The 17,821-nt window shown below is 39.3% G+C and overlaps 1 protein-coding gene across 10 annotated transcripts in view; it reads left to right on the top strand.

The window, feature by feature from the left end:
* CRYZL1 (crystallin zeta like 1) overlaps nucleotides 1-17,821 on the top strand; it is a 35,774-nt gene that overhangs the window by 14,799 nt on the left and 3,154 nt on the right. For 6 of the 10 annotated variants that reach the window (XM_008165243.4, XM_008165241.4, XM_008165242.4 and 3 more), the window contains 8 exons: nucleotides 20-88; nucleotides 4,539-4,672; nucleotides 7,229-7,340; nucleotides 9,884-9,904; nucleotides 11,992-12,090; nucleotides 13,200-13,321; nucleotides 13,840-13,945; nucleotides 17,202-17,247. In XM_008165243.4, the coding sequence (XP_008163465.2) occupies nucleotides 20-88; nucleotides 4,539-4,672; nucleotides 7,229-7,340; nucleotides 9,884-9,904; nucleotides 11,992-12,090; nucleotides 13,200-13,321; nucleotides 13,840-13,945; nucleotides 17,202-17,247 (709 nt within the window). Of the gene's footprint in view, nucleotides 1-19; nucleotides 89-4,538; nucleotides 4,677-7,228; nucleotides 7,341-9,883; nucleotides 9,905-11,991; nucleotides 12,091-13,199; nucleotides 13,322-13,839; nucleotides 13,959-17,201; nucleotides 17,248-17,821 lie in introns of all 10 variants that reach the window. The other 4 variants (XM_065590103.1, XM_065590106.1, XM_065590070.1 and 1 more) reach the window with 3 other exon arrangements.

Below are 17,821 nucleotides of genomic sequence, written 5' to 3'. Positions count from 1 at the left end.
TTTTGCTGAAAATTTTCAGGAATCTTGCCCCTGGATTCAGAAGAGTCTGGTCTCTGTGAAGTTGCTCTAGTTCATGAGCATTATTTGGGTAAGTAGATCATGACACTTGTTAATATTTAAGGTGATTATAGATGTAAAACCCAAAGTAGTCTCTTATAGACAGCCAGTGAGGTGGAACCATTGCTCTGTTTATGCATAATAGCAGCACTCAGATGTCCCACTATCTACTCCGCCTTTCACAGACTTCCTTTGAACAATAGCAGCAATGCCATTATGTTCTGACTAAACTACACAAGCTGACTCATCTCTTATTTCGCCTAACTTCCCTCATTGCTTCATTTTTCTTTTCCCACTGATTTACCCTACCTACCCCACAGATAAACATTTTGAAAAACAACTTCCACTCTTGCTTATTACCGTCTCTCCTAGCATTGACCTCTGATCCTGAATCATCATTGCTTTAGGATCAAAGGAACACCTGTAATGTATGCTAACAGACTAGAGTGGGGTGGGGAGGCAAATTCCAAAGATCAGAAACTCAGGGAAAACATGGCATTGTAGATTACACCAACATTTCCTTCTTTGGGTTCTGTTTGCCTTTCCTGGAGGCAGCATTGTCTAGTGGATAGTGACTGGACTGGAAGTCAAAACACTTGGGTTCCATTCCTGGCTCTGCCACAACCTGTTGGTTAGTGAAATGACTTACTCAAGGTATCTATCTTAAAGAAATTGTATTGTATCCTAACAATTTCTTTCTATTCTTCTGAATCCATCCATGGAGAAGCAAACTGCTCTGGAGGATGGGGTTCTTTAAAGGATAATGTAAACTTGTTTATACTGACACCAAACCCCCTACTCCACTTTAACTGTGTAAATTATTCTGAGAAAAATATTGTCTCCCTGATCCCTATATATTGGATGTAACCAAGTAGTGTGTTATCTAGGTTAGATCATTTTAAGGTTAAATCCCCTCCTGGTTATGATTCCTTATGTCTGTAAAATAACAGTCACAGGTTTATGAATATTGAAAATAAAGGTTTATTACTCTAACACTTAAAACCACAGTGTAATGGGGAGCGCTCACCACTCTGGTGCCTCCTGCTGGCTGTCTTGAGGATGAGCTCTGTTTGGCAGTGCACCCTCCTCTGATGGTGTCTCACCACCATCACTCCTACTGTAGGACCCACATCTCTCCATGGACCACTGCATCTTCTTCCCCCTTCCGGGGAACCTGCAGTCAGCTGTTCAGCCACTTCCCTAAGTGGGTACTGCAGCGAGTTGTCTGGCCACTTCCTCCCTGCCCCAGCATCCTCTTTACCCTTGCCTCAAGGCCTCCGCCTGCAAACCTCAGCAGCCAGCCAGGAGCTGTCTCCCACTCCCCCAGTCCCTGTTAGCAGTACTGCTCTGTCCAGGGTGCTGGCAGTTCTCTCAGCCCTACAGAGACACAGTCCTTCCATCCTCCCTGGGCTCCCAGAGGAGAACTGCCCTCCTCTGCCCTGCAGCTCCCTTTTTTTAATGGGCCTGCTTGGCCCTGATTAGCTGCTGTCTTCATCCCTTCTCTGATCGGCTGCCTCCTGTGCAGCCTCCCTAGGGCTCTATTAACCCCTTAGAGCCCAGTATGGGGCAGGCGCCCCATCACACACAGGCTAAGCAAAATCAGGAGTTATATAAAAGTGACAAATATGTGCTGGTGAACTATACATACTTACTACAGAAGGAAACCCTTTTAAGATTTCCTGTGTTTTCCTGTATAGTTTACTATGTGCAGTGTCATGAACTGACTCTCACACTGTCTGATCTATAATCCTAGAGTTCTCCAGTGCATCAACAGAGATATTTGGACAACCCAATAATCACTTTTTCCTCAGGTAGTATCGTGGGGAGAGCGGAAGCTGTGCAATCTGAGTCTCGACTCTTTTGTTCCTCATATTTAAAAGGCAGTCCAGATTCTACCTACACACTGTCTTTCCACTGCGTCAGGGAGATGAAACTCACTTGCTTGGCATCACATCAGCTATCCTCCAATCCTTTGGTACAGAAGCTGATTTCAATGATAGGTTACAAACTACAGTTAGTAGGTCTGCAATTTCACATTTGAATTCCTTCAGAACTCTTGGGTGAAATACTGTCTGGTCCTGATCACTTACTACTGTTTAGTTTATCAATTTGTTCCAAAACCTCCTCTAATAACACCTTAATCTGGGACAGTTCCTCAGATTTGTCACCTAAAAAGAGTGGTTCGAGTTTCGGAATCTCCCTCACATCCTCAGCCTTGAAGACCGATTCAAAGAATTCATTTAGTTTCTCCACAATGGCCTTATTCTCCTTGAGTGCTCCTTTAGCAACTCGATCGTCCAGTGGCCCCACTGGTTGTTTAGCAGGCTTCCTGCTTCTGATGTACTTTAAAAAAAATTTGCTATTACTTTTTGAATCTTTGGCTAGCTGTTCTTCAAATCCTTTTTTAGGCTTCCTAATTATATTTTTACACTTCATTTGCCAGAGTTTATGCTCCTTTTTATTTTCCTCACTAGGATTTAACTTCCGCTTTTTAAAGGATGCTTTTTTTGTCTCTCACTGCTTTTCTCCTCCATTACATAAAGGTAATAGTAATATATGGGTAAAAAATGCTTTTGCAGCCTTATATTTTACAGTGTAATGTAATAACATGCAACAAGACAATGAAGAGATAGAGGACAGAATAGTAACGCTTGGGGATTCTACTTTCTACCACTATTCTTCATCAAAATGTCCTCACAAGTGTAATCGACTTTTGCGTTCCTGCCAGGTGCTGGGGAACCTGGCAGAGTAACAGAACAGAATCACTTTATAAACTAGAAATTCCAGGTCTAGTGATATTTCTTTCTAACATAGGTAATTTTAAAAGTTCAGTTGAGAATTTGACATTGAGATAGGAAGGTATCCCAACCCAGTTGGAATAAAGTCTGGCATAGAGAACAAATTGATAAACTAAACAGTAATAAGTCACCAGAACCAGATGGTATTCACCGAAGAGTTTTGAAGGAACTCAAATGTGAAATTGAAGAACTACTAACTGTAGTTTGTAACCTATCATTTAAATCCGCTTCTGTACCAAATTACTGGAGGATAGCTAATGTGACACCAATTTTTAAAAAGTGTTCCATAGGTGATCCCAGCAATTACAGGCCGGTAAGCTGTCATGGGATAAGAGGGAAGGTGCTCTCATGGATTGGTAACTGGTTAAAAGATAAGAAACAAAGGGTAGGAATAAATGGTCAGTTTTCAGAATTGAGAGAGGTAAATAGTGGTGTCCCCCCGCAGTCTGTACTGGGACCAGTCATATTCAACATATTCATTAATGATCTGGAAAAAGGGGTAAACAGTGTGGTGGCAAAATTTGCAGATGATACAAAACTACTCAAGATAGTTAAGTCCCAAGCAGACTGAGAAGCGCTACAAAAGGATGTCATAAAACTGGGTGACTGGGCAACAAAATGGCAGATGAAATTTAGTGTTGATAAATGCAAAGTAATGCACATTGGAAAATATAATCCCAACTACACATATAAAATGATGGGGTCTAAATTCGCTGTTACTATTCAAGAAAGAGATCTTGGAGTCATTGTGACTAGGTCTCTGAAAATATCCACTGAGTGTGCAGCAGCAGTCAAAAAAGTGAACAGAATGTTGGAAATAATTTAAAAACGGGATAGATAATAAGATCGAAAATATCATATTGCCTCTATATAAATCCATGATACGCCCACATCTTGAATAGTGTGTGCAGATATGGTCTCCCCATCTCAAAAAAGATATATTGGAATTGAAAAAGGTTAGCGGTATGGAACGGCTTCCATGTGAGGAGAGATTAATAAGATTGGGACTTTTCAGCTTGGAAAAGAGACGACTAAGGGGGGATATGATAGAGGTCTATAAAATCATGACTGGTGTGAAGAAAGTCAATAAGGAAGTGTTATTTACTCCTTCTCATAACACAAGAACTAGAGGTCACCAAATTAAATTAATAGGCAGCAGGTTTAAAACAAACAAAAGGAAGGCTTTTTTCACACAATGCACAGTCAACTGGTGGAACTCTTTGCCAGAGGATGTTGTAAAGGCCAAGACCATAACAGGGTTAAAAAAAGAACTAGATAAATTCATGGAGGATAGGTCCATCAATGGCTTTTAGCCAGGATGGGCAGGGATGGTGTCCCTAGCCTCTGTTTGCCTGAAGCTGCGGAATGGGAAACCGGGGATGGATCATTTGATGATTACCTGTTCTGTTCATTCGCTCTGGGGCACCTGGCATTGGCCACTGTCGGAAGACAGGATACTGGGCTAGATGGACCTTTGGTCTGACCCGGTATGGCCATTCTTATGTAGGTGACTTGATTTAGAGGAAATGACTGGTGTTTGTCGTTTCTTCCTCTATTTTTATAGAAAATGACTAAGGGTCTAGAGATAAAAACTTGTTAACATTGTTTTTATTGAAATGTCAAGTCTTTACAAAAACCTATTGCTTTCTTTACCTCTCTGTTTATTTCTTCTTTTTTACACAGTTCATAAACCAGAAAAAGTCCCTTGGGTTGAAGCAGCAGGGACCATTCGTGATGGCCTACGAGCATACACAGCCCTACATTATCTTTCCCATGTTTCTCCTGGAAAAACTGTATTAGTAATGGATGGAGCAAGTGTAGGTAACAATAACACCCTAAAGGCATATCTTTAAAATAATTTAGGAACAGATTATTTCCTACTCATATATAGTAATTTATAGAGTTGTCAAGCGATTAAAAAAAAAATGGTGATTAATCACATGATTAAATCATACTGTTAAACGATAATAGAATTTGATTTATTTAAATATTTTGTGATGTTTTTCTACATTTTCAAATATATTGATTTCAATTACAACACAGAATACAAAGTATATAGTGCTCACTTTATTTTTATTTTTTATTATAAATATTTGCACTGTAAAAAACAATAAATAGTTTTTCAGTTCACCTAATGCAAGTACTGTAGTGCAATCTCTTTTTCATGAAGGTTGAACTTACAAATATATAGAACCATGTACAAAAAAAACCTGCATTCAAAAATAAAACAATATGAAACTTTGGAGCCTACAAGTCCACCCAGTCCTACTTCTTGTTCAGCCAACTGCTCAGACAAACAAGTTTGTTTACATTTGCAGGAGATAATGCTGCCTGCTTCTTGTTTACAATGTCACCTGAAAGTGAGAACAGGCATTCACATGGCATTGTTGTAGCTGGTGTCACAAAATATTTATGTGCCAGATGTATTAAAGATTCATATGTCCCTTCATGCTTCAACCATCATTACAGAGGACATATGCCCATGCTGATGACTGGTTCTGCCTGATAACGATCCAAAGCAGCGTGGACTGACACATGTTCATTTTCATCATCTTGAGTCAGATGCCACCAGCAGAAGGTTGATTTTCTTTTTTGGTGGTTCTGGTTCTGCAGTTTCCACATCGGAGTGTAGCTCTTTTAAGACTTCTGAAAACTTGCTCCACACGTCGTCCAGCTGAGATTTTGGAAGGCACTTCAGATTCTTAAACCTTGGGTCAAGTGCTATAGCTATCTTTAGAAATCTCATATTGGTACCATCTTTGCATTTTGTCAAATCTGCAGTAAAAGTGTTCTTAAAAGGAACAACGTGCTGGGTCATCATCCGAGACTACTATAACATGAAATATATGGCAGAATGCAGGTAAAACAGAGCAAGAGACATACAATTCTCCCCCAAGGAGTTCAGTCACAAATTTAATTAACAGATTATTTTTTTAACGAGCGTCATCAGCATGGAAGCACATCATCTGGAATAGTGGCCGAAGCATGAAGGGGCATACACATTTTTGGCATATCTGGCACGTAAATGCCTTGCAGTGCTGTCTACAAAAGTGCCATGTGTATGCCCATTCTCGCTTTCAGGTGACATTGTAAATAAGAAGCAGGCAGCATTATCTCCCGTAAATGTAAACAAACTTGTTTCTCTTAGCGATTGGCTGAACAAGAAGTAGGACTGAGTGGACTTGTGGGCTCTAAAGTTTTACATTGTTTTGTTTTTAATGGCAGTTATCTAACCAAAAAAAATCTACATTTGTAAGTTGTATTTTCACGATAAAGAGATTGCACTACGGTATTGTAGGAGGTGAATTGAAAAATACTATTATTTTTTTTGCAAATATTTGTAATAAAAAATAATAATATAAAGTGAGCACTGTACACTTTATGTATTCTGTGTTGTAGTTGAAATCAATATATTTTAAAATGTAGAAAAACATCCAATATTTTGCATCCAACTTGCAAATATTTAATGAATTTCAATTAGTATTCTATTGTTTAATAGTGAGATTAAAACTGTGATTAATCGTAATTAATTTTTTTAGTTAATTGCGTGAGTCCCTAGTAATTTACTTTTCTCAAGGAATTTACCCAGGAACATAGCATTTGCAATGACAGATTGGACTAATCAAGTCTGGTATCCTCTTCCTGTGGCTTTCAGTGGATGATTCACTAGGATAAGAAGGGGCACCCCTAAATACATTGGGCCAGTTGTACAATCCTATCCATGTTGTGTGGGGAGCTTTGCTCTACTTTGACACACTCTTTATATTGATCCCTCAACTGTAGATGGAAGAAGATTTCTTTAGTTTGACCTGTTTCCCCACCACCACTTTTCAATTTCTCTTACATTGTTGTTCAGTTTTGAATACCTGCCCTCTTAACTGCTGGTACAGCTGTTAGGTTCACTTGAGCAAAGAACCATCAATGTAAATATAGCTTGGCAACATATACAAAATAAGTGCTTGGAGCTCCTCTCTAGGGAGCATGTCATCCTTCAAGTAGCAACCAAACGCAAAGACTTCCTCCTACAGACATACTCAGAAATTGCAGCTGCATTTACAATACTTTATACACTGGAGCTGGAATTCAAGCTACAGCTGTTCTGGAAGGAGATTGTTAATCTCCTAGAGCCTGATCCAAAGCCCATTAAAGTCAATAAAAGACTTCCATTGACTTCAGTGAGCATAAGAGCAGGCTCCTAGGGATCTGAAATACTTGTCCAGCCATATTTCATTAAGACACCAAAAATATTAAGCCTGTTTCAAGGTGTCCTTCTTTGATTGCTCTAGAGCTACCCTTGTAATACAACTCTTCTTTTCAAACTACATTTCATTACTGTAGTTGTAAATAAACTGGTATATAATTTTTCCCTGCAGCCATTTGGTACAATAGCTATTCAGTTAGCACAGCACAGAGGAGCCAAAGTAATTTCTACAGCATATAGTCTTGAAGACAAGCAGTACTTGGAGAGGCTTAGACCTCCTGTGGGTAAGTTCTATTCTTTGACGCTACACTTTGTGGGAACAACGATTTGAAATATATTTTTCAATTTGACGTTTTTATTTATTTTAACAACTGAAATCTAAAATCCAAACTTAAAAATAAATAGTCTCATATATAGTGTAAAGGTTTAGTCTAATTTCCTTTCAAAGGCAGTTAACATATATTTTTAGATGTATTTAACAGGACTTTTTGATCTTCACATCCATTGTGGTGTTGGCTATTTCTCAATACTTCTTATCTAACAAAAAGACACTTCTATATAAGTTAATGCCTGGTTTTAGTCAGACTGCTTGGGCAGTCTCTTCCTGTAGTAAATAACATTGCTCGAGAGTAGAAAGAAAATGTTATCTGACCATCAGTAGCACAGAATCCAGTCTCTGTACCTGAAGTATTTCTGACATAATCGTGACCCCGAGGTATAGTATTTAGCTGCCTAAAATCAGAATTGAAACAAATTGAATTGAATTCAGAATTGAAACTATGGGGAATTAGTTTTAAGTTAAAAGAACAGGAGTACTTGTGGCACCTTAGAGACTAACAAATTTATTAGAGCATAAGCTTTCGTGGACTACAGCCCACTTCTTCGGATGCATCCGAAGTACTCCTGTTCTTTTTGCGGATACAGACTAACACGGCTGTTACTCTGAAACCTAGTTTTAAGTTGTTACAGAAACAAGAGGGAGCTCAGTTTCATGATACTGGTATAATTTCTTTGTCAGAAAATTAGTGAAGTTCTGTAGTTAGGAATCTAATCCTCTGAAAGTTTGAGCCAGAGTCTTTCCATTGACTTCAGTGGGTTTCAGATTAAGCTCCAAGTGCATGTTCGTCTATGACTCCTTCAGTTCCCAGTTTGTTGTGACATACACTAGGATTTTTTGGAGTAAGATATTGGGACACTATTCTTGGGAGTCAAAAGATTGTTTTTGATTAGGGATACAGGGAAAATAGATCTAATGTGTATTTTAGATTTTTTAAAAAGACAATGTAAGCATAAAATCCTGCTTTTTCCAAAATGTGTAAATTGTGTAAATTTAGTACAAGTTTCACTTGAAAGGTAGGTATTAATATTTGGTCCATATACAGGAAGCTGTTTTCACATATGCTTTCAATAATTTGTTGACTAAAGACAGTAGCAAAACAGAGGAAGTATGTTAAACTGGTGGATTCTAATGTTATTTTCAGAATCAGGACAGAATATGAACATAAGTATGAGCATAATGTATTTCTAGCAGAGTACAGATGAGACATAAGAAAGAAATGTGCACTTATGGTAATCAGCTGCAAAGTTTATTTATATACGTTCCCTGTGGCAGTTCTCCTGTGTGTTGATGTCATGGTTCTCTCTGAGCCTTCTCAGTATAGTAAATAGCAGGTGTTTGATACTGGACAACTTTCATACTCAGTAATAGCACATATTGGATAAAAGGTGGCTTCAAGTCATGAAAAGTGTTGCTCTTACCAACTACTCATCATTAAGTTCAGTGGAAGCAGGAGGGAAGGACTAAAGACCTGTCTAAGGTACACTGAAACTGTTAGTCAGAACCATATATTGCTTCTCGAGAGCTAATGTGATTGTGCTGATCTGAGAAGACTTGGTGAACCTTGTAATAAATATTGTTTGTTTTTTTTAAATTTCTATAAACTATGGAGGATCTTTGATTTTGTAAAATGATTTATTACACAGATAAGCCTTGTCTGCACTGGTTGAAAAATTGTTATTGCACCTTGCCGGCAAGAAGTGGGTTTAAACAGGGTTGTGACTAACACATTTGAATTACAGGCTGGAGCACATTGACCTAAAGTTCAAAATTTATAAATACTCATTGAATATAGTACTCAATGTTCTGTATGTGAATGAAGTGGTTCCAAATAACTAGACTGTCACTTCACATTTTAGACAAATAACTAGACTGCCACCTCACAATTGGTTACCAATCACCAGCTTTTTAAAATAGATGTTAAATAATTTTGAAATATATCTGTTACAGAATTTATACTTGTTTCTTTTTATACCATGTTGAATTATGCTCTCAGTCATGGCATTATTTTGATTAATGAATGAAAGAAATAGTAGGGTACCCAAGATGCATCCCCTGAAACAACTGATACTCTAGCATAGTAGTTCTCAAACATGGGTACACGTTCCCCTGGGGGTATGCAGAAGTCTTCGAGGGGGTACATCAACTCCTCTAGATATTTGCCTAGTTTTACAACAGGCTACATGAAAAACACTAGAAAAGTCAGTACAAACTAAAATTTCATACAGACAATGACTTGTTTATACTGCTCTATATTCTATACCCTGAAATATAAGTACAATATTTATATTCATATTGATTTATTTTATAATTATATGGTAAAAATGAGAAAGTAAGCAATTTTTCAGTAATAGGCTTAAAGGCAGGCCACTCTGCCTCACTACAATTCCTAACTATGTTTGGTTGTTTTTTTCATTTACTGACTCTTCTAAATGCCTGGTTCACACCTTCTTCTTCTTCTCTCCTTTTTTCTTCCTTAATATCAAAAAGGCACGAGGCAACCTTTAATTGGTAAGTTCACTTTGCAAATTTTAGTTTAATCTCTTATGTTTTGGATATGTACCTCCAATTTTATTTGTAATTATTTCAGTTATGTTAATTTAAAGTGCAAAAACTTTACTGATGCAGCTTATTTAAATAGAAATGTCTATTTTATTCCACAAGCTGGAAAAAAGTTTAAATTGGCTACTTCTGTACCCTAATTGTTCTTGATTTCCAGCAACTGGAATCGTAGATTTCAGTCTTACTTTCATAACTGTATGTAGACAGCTACTGCAGGGTGGGCAAACTGCAGCCCGCAGTCCGGATCTGGCCCACAAGCCATTTTAAGCTGGCCTGTGAGCTCCCGCTGTCCAGCCGGGGCGCAGGGTCGGGGGCCGCACCATGCAGCTCCTGGAAGCTGTGATATGGCCCGGCTCCGGCTCCTATGCGCTCCAATGGCCCCTTCTGGCGCTCCAATGGGAGCTGCAGGGGTGCTGCCTGCAGATGGGGCAGCGTGCAGAGCCGCCTGGCCATGCCTCTACGTAGGGGCCGGAGAAGGGATAAGCCACTGCTTCCAGGAGCCACTTGAGATAAGCACCGCACAGAGCCTGCACCCCTGAGCCTCTCTCCGCACCCCAGTCTGCTGCCCCACCCCTGATCCCCCTCCCGCCCTCCGAATCCCTCAGTCCCAGTCCAGAGCACCCTCCTACACCCCAAACTCCTCATTCCCAGCCCTCCCCAGAGCCCACACCTCCAACCAGAGCCCTCACCCCCTCCCACACCCCAACCCCAATTTTGTGAGCATTCATGGCCCACCATACAATTTATATTCCCAGATGTGGCCCTCGGGCCAAAAACTTTGCCCACCCCTGAGCTACTGGATAGTTGGTGCAACGTAAACCTTATCAACACCTTTTTCTTCAATAAAACTTTGAAAAGAGAGCAAGAAAGCATTCTTTAATGTGATATTGTGTAATAGCACTATACAGGTTAAAATCTATATAAAAAATGTAATATGTTAATCTTCACAGCATTTCTGTTAGGTAGGTAATTAAGTGTTATCATTATTGCAAGGTTATTTTAGATGAGGATAATGATGCAATGCGATCAAGTGACTTGCTCAAATCCACAAAGCAAGTCAATGACACAACCATGATTAAAAATGATGACTTTCTGATCATTCCTCTAGTCCAGTTGCCCCCATTTTTTCCCCATCACATCCCTCCCCTTACCCATAATGGAACCTGTCCTCACCGCTCTCTCCCCCATCCCCATCCCCACCGGGAGCTGGGCCATGGTCGTGGGCCGGGAGCCAGGCTTGCAGGGCCGCAGCTGGGGTTGGGGGCAGGGCCAGAGCCAAGCAGGGGGCAGAGTGGGGCTAAGAGCCACTCCCTCCCCGTCCCCCATGTGGGCTGGCCCAGGCCCAGCCACACCTTCCTCAACATTCCTCCACGCCCCGCTAGGGGTGTGTGTCCCAGAGTATGGAGACCACTGTTCTAGTCCATATTGCTTCCATAGTATAGCCCAGTGGTTCTCAAACTGTGGGTTATGACCCCATTCTAAGCTAGCCCTGGCAACTCCATTAAACTTGCTGGGGGCCAAAGCCCGAGCCCCACAGCCCGGGGCCAAAGCCCAAAGGCTTCAGCGCTGGGCAGCAGGACTCCCCTGGCTGAGACTAAAGCCTTTGGGCTTCTGCTTTGGCTCCCCCACCCACTCAGGCTTCAGTCCCCTCTCCTGGGGTCGTGTAGTAATTTTTGTTGTCAGAAGGAGGTCTCGGTGCAATGAAGTTTGAGAACCATTGGTATAGCTAATTACCTCTATCATCATCTAATTTTGATCACTGATAGATTTTTTTTTATGCTGTCTTGTCATAAACACCACTATATATTTCATTTTGAGCTTAAATGCTGTTAAATATACTTTAGTCGTTCTGTTTAAGTAAATTCAATCACTGGTCTTAAATAATTTGGAGAATAGAAACTGCTGGACTTGTTTGCTTTGCTGCAATTTTGTTCATAGCTCATTTTAAAGAATAGAAACTCCATTTATATGTGTTCTGCTTTGGGTTTAAGTTCTAGATTCTTACTGTAACTGACCAAACTTCCTGTCCTGTCTAGCTCGAGTCATTGATGTCTCAAATGGTAAGATTGATGTGGCAGAAAGCTGTTTGGAGGAAACAGGCGGGCTGGGAGTGGATATTGTCCTAGATGCTGGAGGTTTGTAACTGCTGCAGAATTGCTCTGCTGAGTGGTATTAAATATTTTTATTTTTGACAAATTGCAAAACACATCAATTAAAAAACACACCTACATAATAAACAACAATTGTGTGTCTGTTCTCCCACAATGTGCAAATGCACTTGTGCCTCTGAATGCCAGACCTTCTTAAGCGTATGAGATTATGTCACCCTTTAATGGAAGTATCTGGTACTATTACACAGTCATACAGATTAGTATTAGTTGTTAAGTAAACATTTTACTAATTATATTACTAGTTAAGTGAACATTTTACTAATTACGTTACTTTTAAATAAAACTCCTTGGACAGTTATATTGCAAATAACTTATTTCCCATGGACAATATATGGTGCTGAATGACTAAAACTGGGACATTTTTTGATCATTAAAATAAATAAAATTCATCATCTAAATCCTGGCTGATATCTTTTCTTTTAGTTTGAAAAGGAATCAGCGTGGAGGAAATTTGTACTACTGCTGTTTTTGCTGTTTAGTGGATAAAGTAAAGACATAAATCTCCAGTGCTGTCAGTCAGCACCTTGTATGAGCATTAAAGCCCAGAGTGAAAGTAAATAAACCTCCTATGCTGAGAATACGACTTGCTTTATAGTTAACAGGTTTTATTACTATTTTAATGGTAATTAAAACATTTGTGGGACTTTCTAGAAAAACTTCCACTGAGCTCTTATTTATTAAAAGGAATATATATTAATATAATGTTACTGGTATTGCTTCATAGAGATTCTGCTTTTGCATATATTTCACTAAAAACAATTTCAGCTGTATTTAATCACTGCCATGCATCTGTTTTGGTCTGTATTCTACTACACTGATCTGCAAACTGTGTATCTCAAAAACAGTTTTTCACCCCATTAAAAATATATTTAGAGTCAATTTAAGACTGAACTGAAAAAACAAGAATAAGGAAAATGTAAAATGTACAAGTCATGTGCTTTTCAGTGAGAAATCTTCATGAGATTCTGTTTCTTATATATGCAAAACATATTTTTCTGATAAAGCGGAAACTGAACATAACATTAATTTTGTTAGGCATTGTACATAATTTGTATTCCTTTTGTTTTTTAAAGTGAGATTATACAGTAAAGAAGATGAGTCAACATTAAAACCGCAACTGCTGCCACACAAACATGATATCATTACACTTCTTAGTGTTGGAGGACACTGGGTAACCACAGAGAAAAACCTCCAGGTAAGGACAAAATACTGCAAGTTACTCTTAACCACGGAGTATTTTAGACCAAATGTCCATACAACTCTGTCTCTCAGATGAATGGTCTCCCACTGCTAAAATAATATCCATCCATTTGTGCACACAAACCTTGATGTTTACTTCCAAAGCCGCAGCAAGTATTTATCCTGGGACATTAATAAATGTCTTTATTTCTATCATATAACAAATCACAGTGTCATTTTGTATGAGTGGTGGTGGTGTAGAAAAGAAATTACTATAATAGCATGGACACTATTATTGAAGGTTTCATTCTGTTTGGCTCAAAGTATTGAACTGATTTGCCAGTCGTACAAGTACCATTTTTTCAAAAAAATTACACTGTTGTAACTATTATGAATCAGTTCATTTCTGATAGATTTGGAAGGGTTTTTTCTCATCTTTTAGCAGTAAATATAAATCAATCATCCAGTAATCTGATTGGCTCATACCATTTTCATTTGAGAAAATGTAATGATGTTTCCATTAATTTGTTTAAGTTGGACCCTCCAGATAGCCATTGCTTGTTTCTTAAGGGAGCCACAGTCTCTTTTCTGAATGATGAAGTATGGAATTTGTCAAATGTGCAACAAGGGAAGTATCTTTATATCCTTTAATGGTGATTTTAGACGCTAACCAGTAATCTGCTTGTGAGAGGGGAAAATTACGAGAAAACTACTAGTATATACTCTAATCTAACAAAGCACCTAAGCATATGCTAAATTTTAACCATGTGGTTAAATGTTTTGCTACTTCAGAAACATACTAACCATTGTTTGGAATATCATTGTATGTATATTTCATTATTGCTATGACCAAACTTTTTATGTAGATTCCCTCTAAGTGTATACAGTATCTCCTCACTTAACGTTGTAGTTATATCCTTGAAAAATGCGACTTTAAGCAAAATGATGTTAAGTGAATCCAGTTTCCCCATAAGAATTAATGTAAAGGGGGAGGGTTAGGTTCCAGGGAAATTTTTTTCGCCAGACAAAAAAAATTATATGCATATACAGCACAAGTTTTAAACGAGTTCTAATCAAAGGATTTTCTGGGGACCTGCTAATGAGCTCCCTGAGCTTCTCCTAAAGCAACTGTGTTGATATCAGGTGGGATATTTCCCAGGGAATGCCTTGCTGCTAAATGATGAACTAGCACTCGGCTGAGCCCTCAAGGGTTAACACGTTATTGTTAATGTAGCCTCACACTCTACAAGGCAGCACCGAGGGAGGGAGGAGACAACAGACACACGGCAGTGGCTGCAAACACTTCCCTGTGGAAACTGAACATGATGATGAACCCACGCTATCCCGCTGGAGTGCACCACTCCCTCCTCCAGACAACACATGCACAGCTGCAGAGGCGCCAACTTTCCAAAGTGCTGGGGGGTGCTCAACCCCCAGCTCTGCCCTATGCCCGCCCCCACTCCACCTCTCCCCCCGAGCGCGCTGTGTCCTCGCTCCTCCCCACTCCCTCCTCCACCCATAGCCTCCTGAATGCCGCGAAACAGCTGATTGCTGCAGGCAGGAGGCACAGGGAGGGAGGGGAGATTTGCTGATTTGTGGGGCCCGCCAGTGGACAGGAGGTGCTGGTGCTGGTGGTGGTGGTGGAGGGGAGCTGATGGGGGGCTGCCAGCCCACCCTCGTTCCAAGCCCCAACTCACCACCAGGCGGCAGCCAAACAATGTTATAAACAAACATTGCGCAACTTTAAACGAGTATGTTCTCTAAAAGATCAGTGACATAACAACGAAACAACATTAACCAGGATGACATTAAGTGAGGAGTTACTGTACTTTGGGAAAAACAGAACAGAAAACTAAAACAAATATTTTGAAGAAAGTAAAATATTAGGGCCCAGATCCTCAACCAGTGTAAATCAGCTTAACTCCATAGAAGGCAATGTAGTTGTGTTGGAATTACACCAGCTGAGGATCTGGCACCTTAAATCAAGTCTTGTCTGTGTTTTTAAATTGTAGGGATTACTTGTTCTCCATTCTTCTAGGCATTAATTTTATCATCTACAAACCTTAACTTTTGCGTTGTAATGACTAAACTGAAATATTTAATAACTCATTGTTCTAATTTTGTCTTCATAAGGACTGTACTTTAAGAAATCGTACCCTATTTGCAAATTCTATGTACCTACATTCTATTGAGCCCTGTGTGTCTGTGCGCATGTGCGCGCTGTTGGAGAGATGAGTGGCTCTTTTTATAAAAAACAATATCTATACCTTTTGTTGCAAATTTAATGATGGTTTTAAGGTCCCTCCTTGTTTCTGCACAGCACTGCAGATCACGAGATCTGCTGAATCATTTTTGCAGTTCAGCAGAACAGGAATGTAAGGATTAAGTCTCTGGATTCTAAAAGGGAGTTAACTACATTGAGACTCTTGAAGCAAAGGAAGTCCCCCTCCCCCAACTAAATTGCACAATAGTTTAACCAAAGTTAAGCACACCAAAGGGCTTGTCTACATGAACATTGATGTGTGGGTGGGGAAACAAGTAATCATGAATATCCTTTTTAAAAAGTTATTTGTTGACACTTCAGTGCAGCTCTAATTAATTTTCCTGATTTAAAAATGACTAATAATTCTGAGAAATACAGTTTGTGTTCTTAGCTCTTAAACTAACTAAACAAACAGGATTTATTTTGTAAGCTCTTATGTTGGCCTATAATCAAGGAGCATACTTTATTTACCACAAGTTGTTCAAACAGAATAACAGCATTACCCTGAATTGTTATATTGAAACATTGAACATATGTATGTGATCTGCGCACTGTGAACATATTGCAGAAAAAAAACATCGGAAGAGATCCCATGGAGATCAGGTTGAAATGGCTTACATTTTGAATACTAAATTGATTACTCTTGAATTCATTCAATTTTAAGTTACATTTTCTGGTGACTGGCAAAAATACTAAAGACTACCACTATGACTATGCTAGCACTTTTGTCGGTAAAACTTTTGTCAGTCAGGAGTATGGAAAAAAACGACACCCTCGACTGACATAAGTTTCACTGATCACCGGTGTGGACAGGGCTATGTCGGCGGGAGACACTCTTCCACTGACATAGCTACCGCCACTCATTGGGGATGATTTCATTATGCCAGCAGGAGAGCTCTCTCCCATCAGCATAGAGCGGCTACAGGGAGACCTTGCAATGGCATAGCTGAAGCTGTGCCGCTGTAATGTCTGTAAAGTAGACATAGTCTTAGTAAAACCCTCTTTTTCCCATTGATATGAGTGTTGCTGATTAGTTTAAATAAAATAGATTTCTTGAAAATGTGCACAGCATTTATACACTGTACATGTCCTTAACGGTTTAGTAAATCCATATGTTCTGCTTCACATGTTTTTCTGCTCCCAGACTTGTCTTGATTTTTACTTCAGACAACTAGCTATCCATCATTCATACAGATTACTCATACCTAAATTTATCATACTTATTCTCCAAAGAATGGGAACCACCATGCTCTGTTTAATGATGGACATTGTAACTAGTGCTGTAACACCATACAGATCATGTAAAACTTAAGTTTTATTTTTTAAATTGTTATGATACAGCACTAGAACTCCTAGGTATTGTGGCAGATCAACTGATGATGTATTTGTTAGAGGATACATTCTTCTACCTGCCTTGTTTATTTTGTTTTAGGAAGCATAGTTTGTAACACATAATCAAACGGACCTCAGATTAACTTTATTTTCAGTCTTTAAATCATCTCATCTAAGCTCTGACCCTCGGAGCTCTGCACAGATGCATGGATCTGCCCAGGGCAAATCTAATTGCAGAACTGTGGACTTAAAGATCGGCCCCTTGTGTATATATTGTTACCTTAACAGCCCTCTCAGATACGTATCTTAGAAGATGTAATGGAGAAGTTATCAAATAGTATTTTCAGGTAAGACAGAAGTACCATAGTGAAAACAAACTCTGATTAATACTGAGTTTTTAACCTGAGAAATAACTATTCTTCAGAAAAATCTTGCCACCTATATTGTCAACTCAAAGTGCTACATTATGAGAAAAATTGTACTGAATCATTTATATGAAACTATTTATGGTCTATCCATGTGGCTAGCCTGAAGCATTACCACATGGAAGACTTGGGTCCAATTCCTGGTTTTTCTCTCCTTGGAAATCCAGCAGAGGCAGCACATTCTTTCCTTGGGGGGAGAGAATACCTTGTGGTGCTCAACAGTACCTGACGGAAGAGTGTTGCTGGCTGTAAATGGAGATCTTTCTAGGCTTCCTCTGTCAGAAGAATGATGGAGTCAATAAAATTTGAGGCTGTCATAAGTGGGAAAAGGGAGATCCCTCACTGCTTACACAGAGAGTGGGAAGAGTAGCCCTCCCCCCACCAAAAAAAAATTCAGGATATCTTGAATTAAACTTCTGTTTCCTGTTTGCTTTACAGCTCTGCAGTTTTTCCAGGGATCCTAGCAGAGCTATAACATTTTCATTTTGTTTAAGGA

The sequence above is a fragment of the Chrysemys picta genome, chromosome 1 (assembly GCF_011386835.1).
Source record: "Chrysemys picta bellii isolate R12L10 chromosome 1, ASM1138683v2, whole genome shotgun sequence".
Taxonomy (NCBI): Eukaryota; Metazoa; Chordata; order Testudines; family Emydidae; genus Chrysemys; species Chrysemys picta.
Note: the sequence above shows the minus strand (reverse complement) of the source record. Positions and strands in the feature narration are given on the sequence as shown.